The sequence below is a fragment of the Phaethon aethereus genome, assembly GCF_964289735.1.
Source record: "Phaethon aethereus genome assembly, chromosome: 7".
NCBI classification, from domain to species: domain Eukaryota; kingdom Metazoa; phylum Chordata; class Aves; order Phaethontiformes; family Phaethontidae; genus Phaethon; species Phaethon aethereus.
In genome coordinates, this window is record NC_138583.1 from 36,449,205 (window position 1) to 36,462,610 (window position 13,406).

The window sequence follows — 13,406 nt, forward strand, 5'->3', positions numbered from 1 at the left end:
TGGTTGCGGAATGAGCATCTGCTCATATTAGGTTTGTATTATTGGCATTTTTATAGGAATTTAGGCTTCCACATAGTAGCCTGTGCCTACTGGCGATTCAAATCGAAGATAAATTTTACATGATGATGGTTGCTTACATGAAAGATAAGTGCACCTCTCGGCTCCTGTGTGCATTGCTTAGTAATCCCAAAGAGCAATTAGCTATGGTGAGCATTAAGTATGTAAGTAATGGGCAAGTGGTATGCATTCACACATGTCTATTTTGGTCTCATTTTTTCTCTCCCATGATGCTTTTTCTTGGTGATAGAAGAAATTTTCAACACATTAATACTTTTACGATAGCCTTCAGATTTTATGTTGTCATGTGATGGTAAAGATGAGTTGATAGGAATCTTTTTTTGTTAGCGTTCATCAGTGAATTCATTTGAATGGTGCTTTGACTTTTGTTTATTTGCTTTGAAAAGGTATGTTTTCCATTTAAGTGGGCAGTTGTTCAAGAGCTGTTGCAAAACCGTGTTACACAATGCAAGAATTCCTAATACATAAGCAATAGGCAGGCGTGGTAAGCTGTTGTAAGCTTTTTAGGTCAGTATGCCATGAATCAGTATTTATTATCTAACTTTTTCAGCGTATGAAATTTTGACCTTTTAACTGTGCAGCTTAGTTTGGGACTGCGCAAGGAGGTGGATTATATGCAAAACACCGTCTCTTCTGAAATCTTGGCAGTCTACGACTCTGACTGAAAGTGAAGGCAGCTCCCTGAGATGAAGCATTAGTAGTCTCACCGTGTACAGCGTAGGCATCCTTTCTCTTCTTGAATAGCTAAATGCAAAAAAGATTGAAGGCATAAAAAAAGCTTTGTGTTTCCCGTGCAGTTCCCTCATCCGTGGGAGCTCTCTTTTTCAGGAGCAGGATGTGACCTTTGAATGTCCACGGCGTTGTAACTGAGAAGAAATCATTTTATAAAGCAGTGATCAAAAAGCATATTGATGGATACAGTGGTGCCCTGTGGCGTTATATCCCAACATCATGTTAATCCCATCTGATTATCTGTCAAAGCTCCTATTTAATGTGAGTGAATACTCCCAAACTGCAGTTCTCATTCTCCTACCCATTTTCCAAAACAATCCCGTTATAGTTGTCAGCTTTATAGCGATGACGTGGTTCATTTGATACTGGATATTTCTCATGAAGAGAACATAAATCTTTCGGTAAATTGATGTTTGTCAAGTAGCGAGCCCGTATGCCTTTCTGGCATAAAAGTCCAAGGATAACAGCTTATGTGTATGTCAGACAAAAGCACAGAATGCTTTTGAGGAAAACGGTAGGTTGAGGACACAAGTTTCCTGGTCAGCTTTCCTGCTTCATAAAGCAGAGTAACGTCTCCGAGCTGTGATCTGAAGCTGCATAGCAGATTATGTAGTTACCGCTGTGGCTGCTGGTCATGACTGATTGCATTTAAAAGCCCTTGAGATGCTTCACAGGGTATAGATGGAAAAAACTCGTTCTTGAGTGATCAGATAGTGTTTGGGTTGAGCATCCACCCAGCTAATGAGGGCAGTGTACGCTAGTTGGCATTGGTAAGTCACCTGAAACCCGTTGTTCGCCCCTGAGTCAGACCAGTAGCTGCTTAGCATTAAAAGCAGCAATGTTTTGTTCCCAGATCTTTCCTCTGAATCTCCTGCCCGGGGTTTTTGCGTCCAGTATGTACTTAAACGTTTTCATCGTTTTCCAGTCTGGTTTTCAGACAATGAAGGTTACTCTGGTATCGGTACTGGGATGATTTTATAGGATAGTCCTATGTCTCCTACAATTCTGCAAATAAATGGTCCTGTTACACTGTCACAGGCACTTAGAGCATCCACGAGCTGCTTACTGCTTTAATCTCTGGATGGATTTAGAAGCCAAATAGCAAGGATGGAGGGAAGGGAGCAGCATGGCACGTTAATACCCATCTGAAAGTCAGTTGCAGGTTTGGCTCGTGCCTTTATAACGCGAGGTGGATGCATCAGATAAAATGGGAAGACTAATGAAAACAAAGGGTGTTTCTTGCCTCTAGGGAAATGCAAAATAACTCTTTGGGGTGTTCCAGTTGCTTAGTTGTGCCTCATTTAAAAAAAAAGTTTTGCCCCCAAACTACTGGAGAAGGGGAAACTGTGTCAGAATGATGAGTGCTTTCCAGAGATATTTAGACTTTTGATGGTGCAGACAGGTTTTTCTGATGGCCACAATAGGAGTTTGGTATCCAGTTGCTTTTGAAAATCCCAGTGACCTCTCTTGAATACTCGGTGACCATGAGCTTTTGTGTTACAGCACTGCCCAGGAATGCAGAGCTTTGTGGTCCCATTGTTTTCATGTGCAGATCTATTTTATAGCTTTTAGGGTGGTTCAGTAACTCCAAAGTACATGAGATCTGCTGCTCTGTGGGGTTGATGGTCCACAGGTGGTTGCAATGGAAAGGATGCCTCGAGTACGGTTGTGTAGAGCATATGTGACGTGCATCCACATTGCGGTGCCAGGCGGAGGCTGGTGGCTCAGGCTGCGTGGGGACAGCCGTGGGAGAGGCAGCGTGACCCTCGCACCCGAGCTGAACTTTCACAGCAGCTGCTGTAGGCTTACACTGGGGTTAGGACCTTGCTGTCCTCGGCATTTTACAAATGCGGCGGCATGAGGCTTCAAAATCCACTAAGGCGGCGTATTTTGGCAGAGGAACAGAGCCTTTTGTTTAATCTGAGAAGACCATCCACGCTAAATAGACCATCCAGAAGAGAAAAGGGGTGAGAGCAGGAATGAGGGCATCTGAGTGTGAAACGCCTTTGACGAAGGAAGAGCGGGGCAGCGAGGCACGGGCTAAACCCCACGCCCCCCCAGCGCCTCGTCCCCGGCAGCCACCCGCAGTGGGGCATGCCGAGCCGGGGGCTGCCCGGGCGCGGGGGCTGCGGCTACAGCCACGCTTGGAGCAGCAGATCTGCTGCCCCGTGGCCCAAGTACGCGCGCTTGAAACAAGAAGGTTTCACGGATCCATTTGTCCGAGTGATAAAGCATGCTGCCTCTTCCGTGCAGAGAGCCAGAAGGGTAATCTGGGGGCAAGGGTTGTGCTGCAGATGACTTTTAAGGAGGGGGAAGATATCCACTTGGAGCTTTTTTTAATTCAGGTGTTTTGCAATGACCCTTCTCCTGTCATTTGAAGAACTTGTGACATGTTTTCTGTTTCTATTTCAGGCCAAGAACATCCTAATAGCCTGCGGCACAAATACAACTTTATTGCAGATGTGGTGGAGAAGATAGCTCCTGCTGTGGTTCACATTGAATTATTTCGCAAGTAAACAAGATGCCCAGTTTTGATTTTTGTATTCTTGAAAACAGCTGCCAATGTGCCAGAAATGTCAACTGATGCTATGTGATAGCAAAGAGGTTTTTGAGATCATAAATATTTGTCATGCTTAAGAACTGAAGATAATTCAAGAGTTCTGGCAAAAAAAAAACCCCAAACAGTTAAACTAATGCATGTGCATTATCTTGTTAATGATAGGAAGTAACAGCAGATATCCTAAAGCATTAAAAAGCACCAAACTCTTTTTGGCTGTGTATTAACGGCATCATTTGTGACCTTTCAACTCTTTGCAGCGATAAATGTTTATTTCCCATGTCTTTTAGACTTCCTTATTCGAAGAGGGAGATTCCTGTCGCCAGTGGTTCAGGGTTCATCGTCTCAGAGGATGGACTGATAGTGACAAACGCCCATGTTGTCACCAACAAAAACAGGGTGAAGGTGGAACTGAAGAACGGTGAAACGTATGAAGCTAAAATTAAAGATGTTGATGAAAAAGCTGACATTGCACTAATTAAAATAGATTCTCAGGTAAGTGACATTGCACTAATTAAAATAGATTCTCTTAAAGCAAGACACATTTCATTCCTCTTAATTTAGTATCTTCTTCCCCAAAGCTATTGCTAATTTTCATGGTTGAAAGAAAGACTGGTAGTTTAGAGGTCTGAGTTACAGAGAATCTTTGAGCCAGGTGGATACATGTTCTTCAAAGCGAAGTGTGTGGTTGGTAGTGGTTAATTTTATCACCTCTCAGTGTAGTGCAAGCAAGTACATAGCGCTTTTGTGTGCATCCTCAAAATAAAACCCAACACCGTAGTTTACTGGCTGGGTTACGCACACATTGGCTAATGTAACTCTCTCCCTCTGAGAAGAAATGGGAGTGTTCCCTTTTGGTTGGTAGAGGGTTGTATTAGTCTTTCTTGTGTGCCTATACTGAAGTCATAAATTGCTTTTAGGGGCTATGTTTGTCCCTCTGAAGGGCTGTACCACACTGATGTACCTACTAAAGTGGCAGGTATCTCAGGAAGCATCTTAAACACGCAAATTAAAGCCTGCTTGGAAAGATGCTCTTACACTGCAAGTGGTTTTCTGAACAAGTGGGAACACAGCTGCCTATCCATAGTCTTCTTCCATATCAAACATACAGCTGTCGGCATTTTTCTACCTCCTGCAACAGCAGAAAAGCTGTCATGCCATTCTGCACACGTCAACAATGTAGCGCAAGTGGAATATTGTGTTGAAATACTTTGTCATGTAGATGCAATTAGAAGCATGTGATTGCTTGTGGTGCTGCTCATAGTGGTTTCCCTTGTTTGGACTGTTAGTTAATGACCTCCAAATTTAACGAGCAACAACGTTTCATTTGAAACACATGACTTGAAAATGTGTAGATCTTGCAGTGTTGTTTTAGTTCAGACTTATTCCCCCGCGAGGTCAAAAGTCTTTGTGCCGGAGTTCATGACTAAATCGGATGTCTAATGCAGCACTCTTGGATGACCCAAGATGTGAAGTGCTCCTGCTGCTCTCGTCACCTTTGTCATTTAAAAACCTCTTTCTTTGTTCTTTTTAAAAAACTTAACAGCAGCATGGCAAAAAACCTTAACAATACCAAGAAAGTTTTTTGCCATCTCGTTTTCTCCTCTGTTTTCCTGAGGTAACACATTTACACATCCACCAGTCGCTTCTTTTCTCATTATTACGTTAAAATAAGCAAAAGCAGATCTCCAGTAGCAAAGCAAAGGAATCTTTGCTTTGAAGGAAGGATCTTCAGGGTGAGAACTGGCAGCATTAGGCTGAGTAGGATATGGCAGGGAGTGAAGGGAAGCTGGAAAAGTGGTTTAAAATTGGAAGCACAACGTGGTGGGGAAAGTAGACCAGAAAGTGGTGGTGAGAAGGAAAAGACTTAAGGCAGTAGGAAGGTGAGCTTCAGAGAGGGAAGGAGCTGGTAAGTCAATGAGAGGAGACATGGAACTGATGCCATGGATTGTTCTGAGGACTTGAGAAGAGAGTAGACGTTTTATGTTTTATGTTATTTTTGGAGCCTAAAGAAATGGCTCCCAAATTTCCCTGGTAAGCTGCTTGCAGGAAGGGAGAACCTGGAAGACTTGAAGCAGCTGGGAAAAAAGAGTCTGCAGCCAGATGAGTTGCCTGTAGTGGAAACCACTGCTAAACAAGACTGGAATTGGCCATTCTAGTTATGACTTGCAAGATGGCAGATACTCTTCTCTTTTAAAAATGACTGCTGTGTAATTAAATGATAGTCATCATCATCTTCCATCAATTTAATTTTTGAATGTAGTTGCAACCCTGTTTTGCAAGTGGCACATCAGCTGGTCATTTGCAAGTCGTTATCATTCTAGGTTATTATCCTCTTACATTGTTCGGTCATGGAGCGTGATTTTTGATCTAACATGCAGCAGCTTTTGCCATTTCAAAAACAATTATTCAAAAATTCACAGTTGTCATAATTATTAACTCCATGGTACAAGGATGTGTCTTTGGCTTGATATATTGACTTTCTGAAGCTGGCCAACACAGCAAATGCTTCAGATTATGAGCATTGCAACCTAGTTAATTTATATGTATTTGCAGATTCTTTAAGGCAGGAAACGTTTTCTGTCTTAGAGCTATCTAGAACCAAAGCAGCTACATTTTTCTTTTTGGGGGTGGAGAGGGGAAGGATTGATCCATTAATATTCAGTTGTCTATGAGAAAAAGGGTTGGTTTTAATGAAACTTTGGGAAGTGCCTCAGTGCCTGGAGGCTGAGCTCTTGCAGAAGGAGGTGAGCAGGCTCCCACTGTTTTCCTCGTGTAATGTCACCTTAGCACATCTGTCTTGGTAGCAGGAAATCAAATTTCACATCTCTGCTCTAAATTAGATAGAATATGGGTATAAACTTAGGTCTGATGTACCCTTGGTAAGTCTCCTATCAGTTGTACAACCTGGTACCTTGTGTGTTGTTCCGCCCCTGGCCCCTGCCTGTTGAATCTCAGGATAATTTTGAGGAGACTTGGGGAAAACTTCTTGTATCGCCTTTTTTTTTTTCTGGGATGGGAGACCAGTTTTCCAGCTCGCTGTAGTGACATGGCACTGGGAAATCCCAATCCAAGGTGAGGCCTGAGGCACCTCTGTTTGCAGGACAGGTGATGCTTAGCACTTGGAGTTTGAGAAACACAAAACTTCAAGTGTTCACAAATGGTTAAAATGGAAACACAGTCAGCTGAGGAGTTTATTTTCAGACTGAACTCTCATGTGATGTTTTTATGTGTCACAGAATCACAGAATCATTAAGGTTGGAAAAGACCTTTAAGATCATCAAGTCCAACCATCAACCCAACACCACCATGCCCACTAAACCATGTCCTGAAGTGCCACGTCCACACATTTTTTGAACACTTCCAGTGATGGTGACTCCACCAGCTCCCTGGGCAGCCTGGTCCAATGCCTGACCACTCTCTCAGTAAAGAAATTTTTCCTGATATCCAGTCTAAACCTTCCCTGTCCATTCAAGTTCAGTGTTTGAGCTTTCCTTTTTGTGCTGAAATGCCTTGCAATCATTCAGATTCACAAAAGGCTTTTTAAAATCGCAGAGGTAATAATTTGTTGAAGTTGAAATGTATTTGATGACTAAAGAAGTCAATGTAACGGTAGAAATATCCCTTTAAAGATCTGGATATGGGATGAAAATCATCCTTAAGAATTTTTCTGAAGGAAGAGGTGAAGTTCTTCCTTTTGAATAAATTATTTGAATGTGACATCAAAGATAGAGAAAATTTTTTTCTTCTTTTTTTTCTGTGGCGTGTTAAGGCAGGACCTGAAGGGTGAAGAATGCCTCTCTGCTTAGGAGCAGAACTGGGCTTGAAGTATGAGTTTAGGCCATCAGCTGGTATTCCTAAAACTGTTAAGATTTGCAGCAGCCTGCACGCACTTTTTCTTCAATGTGTGAACATCTGGCCAAAGACATTACTAGAACTAATTTGGCTTTGCTGACTACAGTAGGAAATGAAAGAGGATGGTAAAATCTGGGCGCCAGTAAGGATGAACCGTTTCCCTGCTCAAATTCTTCTCCGTGGAAGTGCATATTGCAGTCAATGAGGAATAGAAATCTTGGGAGTTATTCTTCTAATCCTAAAATACGCTTATTTTTACAGTCTGTAAAAGAGAGAAACTGGATTTCTTGTGTCCATAGTGAGGCACAGCGGTTTGCTGAAGTGTTGAAAGTAGGAAGTAAGATTGGAGTCAAGTGTGGTAAATGTGAATGCGACATAACTACCCTTCCAAATGCAAACAGCTTTGAGGAGACAGCAGTACTAGAAAGAAGGAGCGCGGTCGCAGATCATTTGGATCCGAACACGCAGAATTTATAAAACCTCCCTAGAAAACTTTGGACTTTGGCAGCACAGGCAGAGGCTGGTGAAATAATCCATCCTGTGTGGCACGCGTGACACTGCAGCGAACGTGAAACCCATCAAAAATATTGCACAACACTCCAAAGCAAGCAGATGCTTTTGAGCTGGCAGAGCTTGATTATGAAATTCATCTCAAGACAAATAACTGTCTTGTTAAATAAGAATATCTGATACAGCTGCTGAAAACTGTAAACACCAGGAGGAGGAAAGAAAATTTTAGGGTGGTTTAATGGACAACGTCAAGGTTAATTGCGGGCAGAGTTGTAAAAGAGCCCAGTGCCCTCACTCACATCGAAGCTGGAAGCCAGAAGGAGTGGAAGGTGGAGGTGGCTTTTGCCTGGAGACCCCTTTCACCCCCGGAGATGGAACTCTGCCCGGCAGAAGTGATCTCTGGGGCAGGCGCCTGTGGCTTGGCAGCGAGTACAGAAGGGAGGAGCACGGTGAATGGCTTTATTTTGAGGTGTATCTTCTTCCTACACGCTTAAAATCCAGCCATGAGACACTTGCCACCGACTCCGAAGTAGCACCTACGGCACGGAAAACATGCCAGTGTCTGAAGATTTTTGTTCCTCGATGGGACCGGTTACTGCCTGCCGTATCCCAGGCAGGGTTTGGCATCCGCATGGTACAGCCGTGGTGGGTTCCTGACCGATCTCTAATTTGCGGTGGTATTTCAGCCCTTTTGCTTAAGGTTCTTCCTGCATCTTACTAATAACCACTTAGTTTGACACTTTTAAATCAACAGGACCTTCTGCCCTCGTTCCTTCGGTGGTTTCGTGAGGCAATGCAGCGTCTGTATCTTTGTGGTCAGCGGGGATTTGCTTTTTCTTCCCCTGTGTGTACGAGCTGGAGGAAGCAGGAAAGCAAACTTTCCTGTTTATGTATCAATATTTTAATAGCCCACATTTTGAAAAACCCAAACTACTTGAATACCAGATGTAAGTGGCTTCTCTAAAATGCTATTTTACTTTGAAATCTGTCGCTGGATATTATGTTGCTTCCTCTCGAGAGCCTGAGGAAGCCCACATATTGGTTCCAGAAGTCTTCAGGACCCATAGAAATGAAATAGCTTGTAAAAAGCTTGCATGTTAACTCCTGTTTACTCATCGGTTTCGGCAGCAGTGGTTTCCTGCCATCTTCAGCTCCTAGTAGCCCTTACTTCACGAACGATGCTCTGATCCGGCTCCCCACACAGCAAAATGCTCACAGACCTCTGGGGTGGGTCTGCCAGCACCAGGGTACTTTATTTTACTTTATTTTATTTTACTTTATTTTATTTTACTTTATTTTATTTTACTTTACTTTATTTTATTTTACTTTATTTTATTTTATTTTACTTTATTTTACTTTATTTTATTTTACTTTATTTTATTTTTTATTTTATTTTAAGAACAACAGTGTCTTGCCAGGTAATTGAAATCCTGGTGACATAGCAAAACACAATTTCATCCTTTTTTATTTTTTTCTGCAAGCTTCCCATGCTCCATATTTAGATAAAGAGGCTCAGTTTTGTTTTTCTAACTATAGATGAAATGCTTTCGGAGGCTTGTAATGCATTCAGCTTCGGTGTTCCATTTTCTTTGGCGTTCTGTCAAGCAGTTTCTAGATTGTAGATGATACTCTACGTTTTTATATGCTCATGGCCTGTGTTTTTATTTTGCCATAACATATTCTGAAAGTTAAATAGTTTCATTAATGAGAACAGAAATGCAATTCCCATGGAAGTTACATGTTTTGCCAGAGTCACTTACAGCTGAATTAGCGTACCATACAAGCATCTCTTTCTTTTCCACCTAAAAATAAAAAGCGTGAAGGAAATCTGTTGCTATTTGAAACAAATTTAACTCTGAACATTTGTCTCCTCACCATCAGTTTATTGAGCTACTTCCTGCAGATTCGTGATCTTCCTTCCACAAACGAAGGGGATTACAGAGCGGCGAAGGGGTTTACTTGCTTTCTGTGCCAACTCAGAGAGAAAGTTTGACCCGAAACGCCGGCTGGTTATGGTCGTCTGTCTCTTGGGTTTTACTCCTCGGTGGCACTAACCGTGCCCGGTGGTGGTTACGTGCTGCCTCTTCTTTCAGGTTCAGAGCTGATTTGTCGAGGCTCCACTCATTATTTTACCTCATTCAAGTCAGGATGCTGATGTGCATCAGGTGAACATCTGGCTCCTGGCTGCTGCTGCTGTTCTTCCGTACGTGTCCTGGACTCCTGTGCCGAGCTGCTGCCTCCCGTCCGCGGGACAGCGGCACCTTATCGTTGGGTGAAGCCGTTTGCTGTGGTGCTGCGCGGCTCTCCGTTTCGTGGGCGTTATGTTTATCCAGGGTTTGAGTCAAATCCATATATAAAAATGTCTGAAGCCCTTTGGGGTGAGAAAGGCTGAAAATATTAACACTAATTAATGGCTCCTTCTCTGGCTGGGTGTAAACAGTGAGTCATGTGCCACTTATGGTTTTGCATGTTTAGTCCTATTTCTGTGTACCTGCAGTATGCCTGCTTGCAGATTTGTTGTATTGAGTAAACATGGGTCCCAGCAGAGCCCCGAGGCTTCGTCAAATGAAAAACGGAGGGAAAGAAAAGACGTTCCGTGTTGCCCAAGGTCATGCAGTGAGTCACTGGGAAAGCTGGCTTTAGGTGCTGGGTGTTTCTGGCTCCCTGCTCGTTGTGCTGCGAGGCATGCTTGTTTGCCTGGGATTTTAATTAACTGTTGTGGCAAATCTATAGTTAACCGAAGAGAATCACGAGTTGTAACAGCAGTTACGTCATCCCGATGACCATCAGGCGTTATGTAAAAGGTTGAAGAGTGCCCATTTATTAAGTATAGTTATTAAGGGCCCAAGACCCAAAGTTAAACTCGGTTTACGATGGCTGCCTTAACATCCTCGGCAAGAGCTTGCCAGTGGAAGGGTGTGGGGGCACAGGCAGGGTGTTCTGATACGATTCGAGTTACAACCGCTGCTCTAAGGGCTTCCCTGCGTTTCCAGCGCTCCTCTTGTGCACTGCGGAAGGACGAACTTCCCACTCGATCACTTGATGCCCTGGGGTTTGGACTGGTTTTATACTGCTTTCACTTCAAAACCACCTCTAGAATCTAAATAAATACTTGGGGGTTTTTGACAACGGAACGTTTCGTTCTGAATGTGGCAATGTTATTTTGAAACCTTTTAAAGAGAATACCCTAAATTTAAAGCCGCTACAATGCATATATTCATCACAACCGATTCTTTATGACATGTAATTGTAGAGGCACTACTGAAAGTATTTACATGCAGTGCTGTTAGTGCGCTCTGCACCACACCGCGAAATTAGAAATAGAGAACACGTTTTCCAAAGCCTGGTTTCATAATAAGTGCAGAGGAAGGCGATTTTTGCGATTGATTTTTGTTCCTAGCAAAGGAAAGGTTAGCCAAACTCTTTCCAGAAGGCGTGTTGAATCACACAGATGACCCACGGCCAATCCGTACAGCGTTAGACTTTGAACTGAAGCCTAGCTAGTATAGGCACAGGCTTGAAAACTCAGCACAATCAAAAGTAATTGTATTAGTCAGAGATTGTTCATGTATTTTCTTTCTGCTGCCAAATGTGATTTTGGCTTCATGACTGTTTTTGTAACTCAGGAACATTGTATAAATCTTCAACTTCGTACATGACCAGTCGTCTTTTTTCTGTTAATTAAAAAAAAATAATTTCTGTTTTCTTAGTTTGTCTATGTTTCATTTGCTGATAAATGTCCTCTTTCTCTGTAAAGTATCCGTTTTCAGTGCACTGGGATACAAACAAAAGCCACTTTTTGTGTTGTTGTTATTGTGGTTTTTTTTCTTTTTTTTTAAATAAGGAAGACCAGTGCCAAAAAGAGATGCTCTTCTTGACCAACGACATCTTGAAAACACGTGCTACGTAAGCTTAATAGCATCTGGCAAGAGAAGGAAGGGCCCGGGTGCTCCCTCTATCCAAACAATACCCATATGGGGCTGTTTGTGTTGCATATACTGCGTGCTTCCCAGCACAGCTAATCATAGCTGCTTGTTTCCCGCTGTACTGGAGAGGTCCCTTGGAGTCAGGGCCGTGGTCTGAGATTATGGACTGCTCAGCAGTGTTGCCTTGGGCTGTTGCTGCTTGTCGGCCGCACTGCAAACACGATGGGGAAACTGGGCATCGCTGTTGAATCCTTCCCAGAATTAAGCCATGGCCTTGGTTGGCTTTATCTATGGCTGTGGGCCACGGATAATTATTATTTAATAGTAAGGCATTGCTGGTTGTGAAAACTTTCCTCTGAAAGATAATTAGAAAGGGAAATGTTTTTCCCTCAGTATGTTGCCTATTCTGTTGCTCTTCCAACTGATTCTGTTTAAGAAGCAGTTGGTTAATTTTTTTCTTTCTGTCTGGAGACTGAAAGATAAGTTTCCACAGAGCATCTTATCCTGTCTGGGATTTGGCAATGAGTTTTATTGAAACAATCTGTTCATCTGAGTAAAATTTTGCTGGTGCAATTGTTACAAAGGATACACAGGACCAGGCTTGTTAAATATTAAAACCATAATTCTGTATTTGCAGCGGCATATAGTGATGACTGATGTCTTTAATTTTTTACTTTCTACTTTACAGACATGGTGCGTCTCCCAAGACATTTGAAATAAAACTGTAGGTGAAAAAAACGAAGTGATGGGCATTTGGGTTAGTTTAAATTAGTGGGTTTTTGTCCCAAAGGGTGACATTGATACAGGCTTTCAGGCTGCTGATAGCAAAAGACCCCTAAACGGCTAGCCCTTGCTTTCCAATTTAAACTCATGTAATATTTTCACTTTTTGCCGAAATTTAATAATGATTCATCTCTTATTAATTTCTGAAGCAAAATTATCACTAACTTGGGGTTATGTACAAATAATCAACGCATACTAAATATTACCTTGTTTCTTTGCTACGTGAGCACACACTATACACCTTTTGGATCTCATCAAGTATAGATGCATAGATCTGTGTGCTTTGGAACAGGTATGGGATGAAAAAGGCACCTTTACAAGTCTTCTGGAAGGAATGAATTACAAGAAGAGGTATTAAGCCAGTTTGTACCTCCATTTTAGGTACACAGCTCAAGAATACCTTGAAGGTACCCTGTTTTTTAATAAAGTGACTATGTCACCCACTCCTTGGAAATTGGTTTAGGAAATCTAAAAAAACCTTGGAGATCTCTAGGTGGGGCTTCCACTGCATCTAGAACCACTGGCCTGTTTAAAAAAATTATAATAATGCCTTTTTGCTTTTGGGGCCAGGTTTGTTGAGCAAAGGAAAGAATTTTGAAGAAGGGCAAGCTTGGAGGAAAGCTATATTAAAGTTAGGTTTGCCAAGCAAAAGAGATATCCCTTGAGACTTCTTCTGTTTTGATTTAGGGTTCAGTAACCTCCTAATCTTCCAAATCCTTAAGTCAAAACCTCAATTTATACATGTCCAGGTCCATTGATGCTAATAGAAATAGTCTAGTGACATGATTAAATACCTGGAGAGAGTCAGGATCATTTGGACAACAGGTTAAACATAAAAGGATTAAAAACCGTGTAACGTCACTGAAAGGGTAAAGACTGATTTGTAAAAATGCAAAACAAAGAAGAAATGGTGCTCAATGTGTATTTTACAGACAGGTGATAAATAAAGGAAAAGTATTTATTTG

The 13,406-nt window shown here is 42.2% G+C and overlaps 1 protein-coding gene across 1 annotated transcript in view; it reads left to right on the forward strand.

Moving 5' to 3' along the window:
- HTRA1 (HtrA serine peptidase 1) overlaps positions 1-13,406 on the forward strand; it is a gene marked incomplete at its 5' end in the record, with an annotated part of 34,264 nt that overhangs the window by 13,441 nt on the left and 7,417 nt on the right. The window contains 2 exons of the mRNA XM_082002089.1: positions 3,223-3,322; positions 3,658-3,862. Of these exons, the coding sequence (XP_081858215.1) occupies positions 3,223-3,322; positions 3,658-3,862 (305 nt within the window). The remainder of the gene's footprint in view (positions 1-3,222; positions 3,323-3,657; positions 3,863-13,406) is intronic.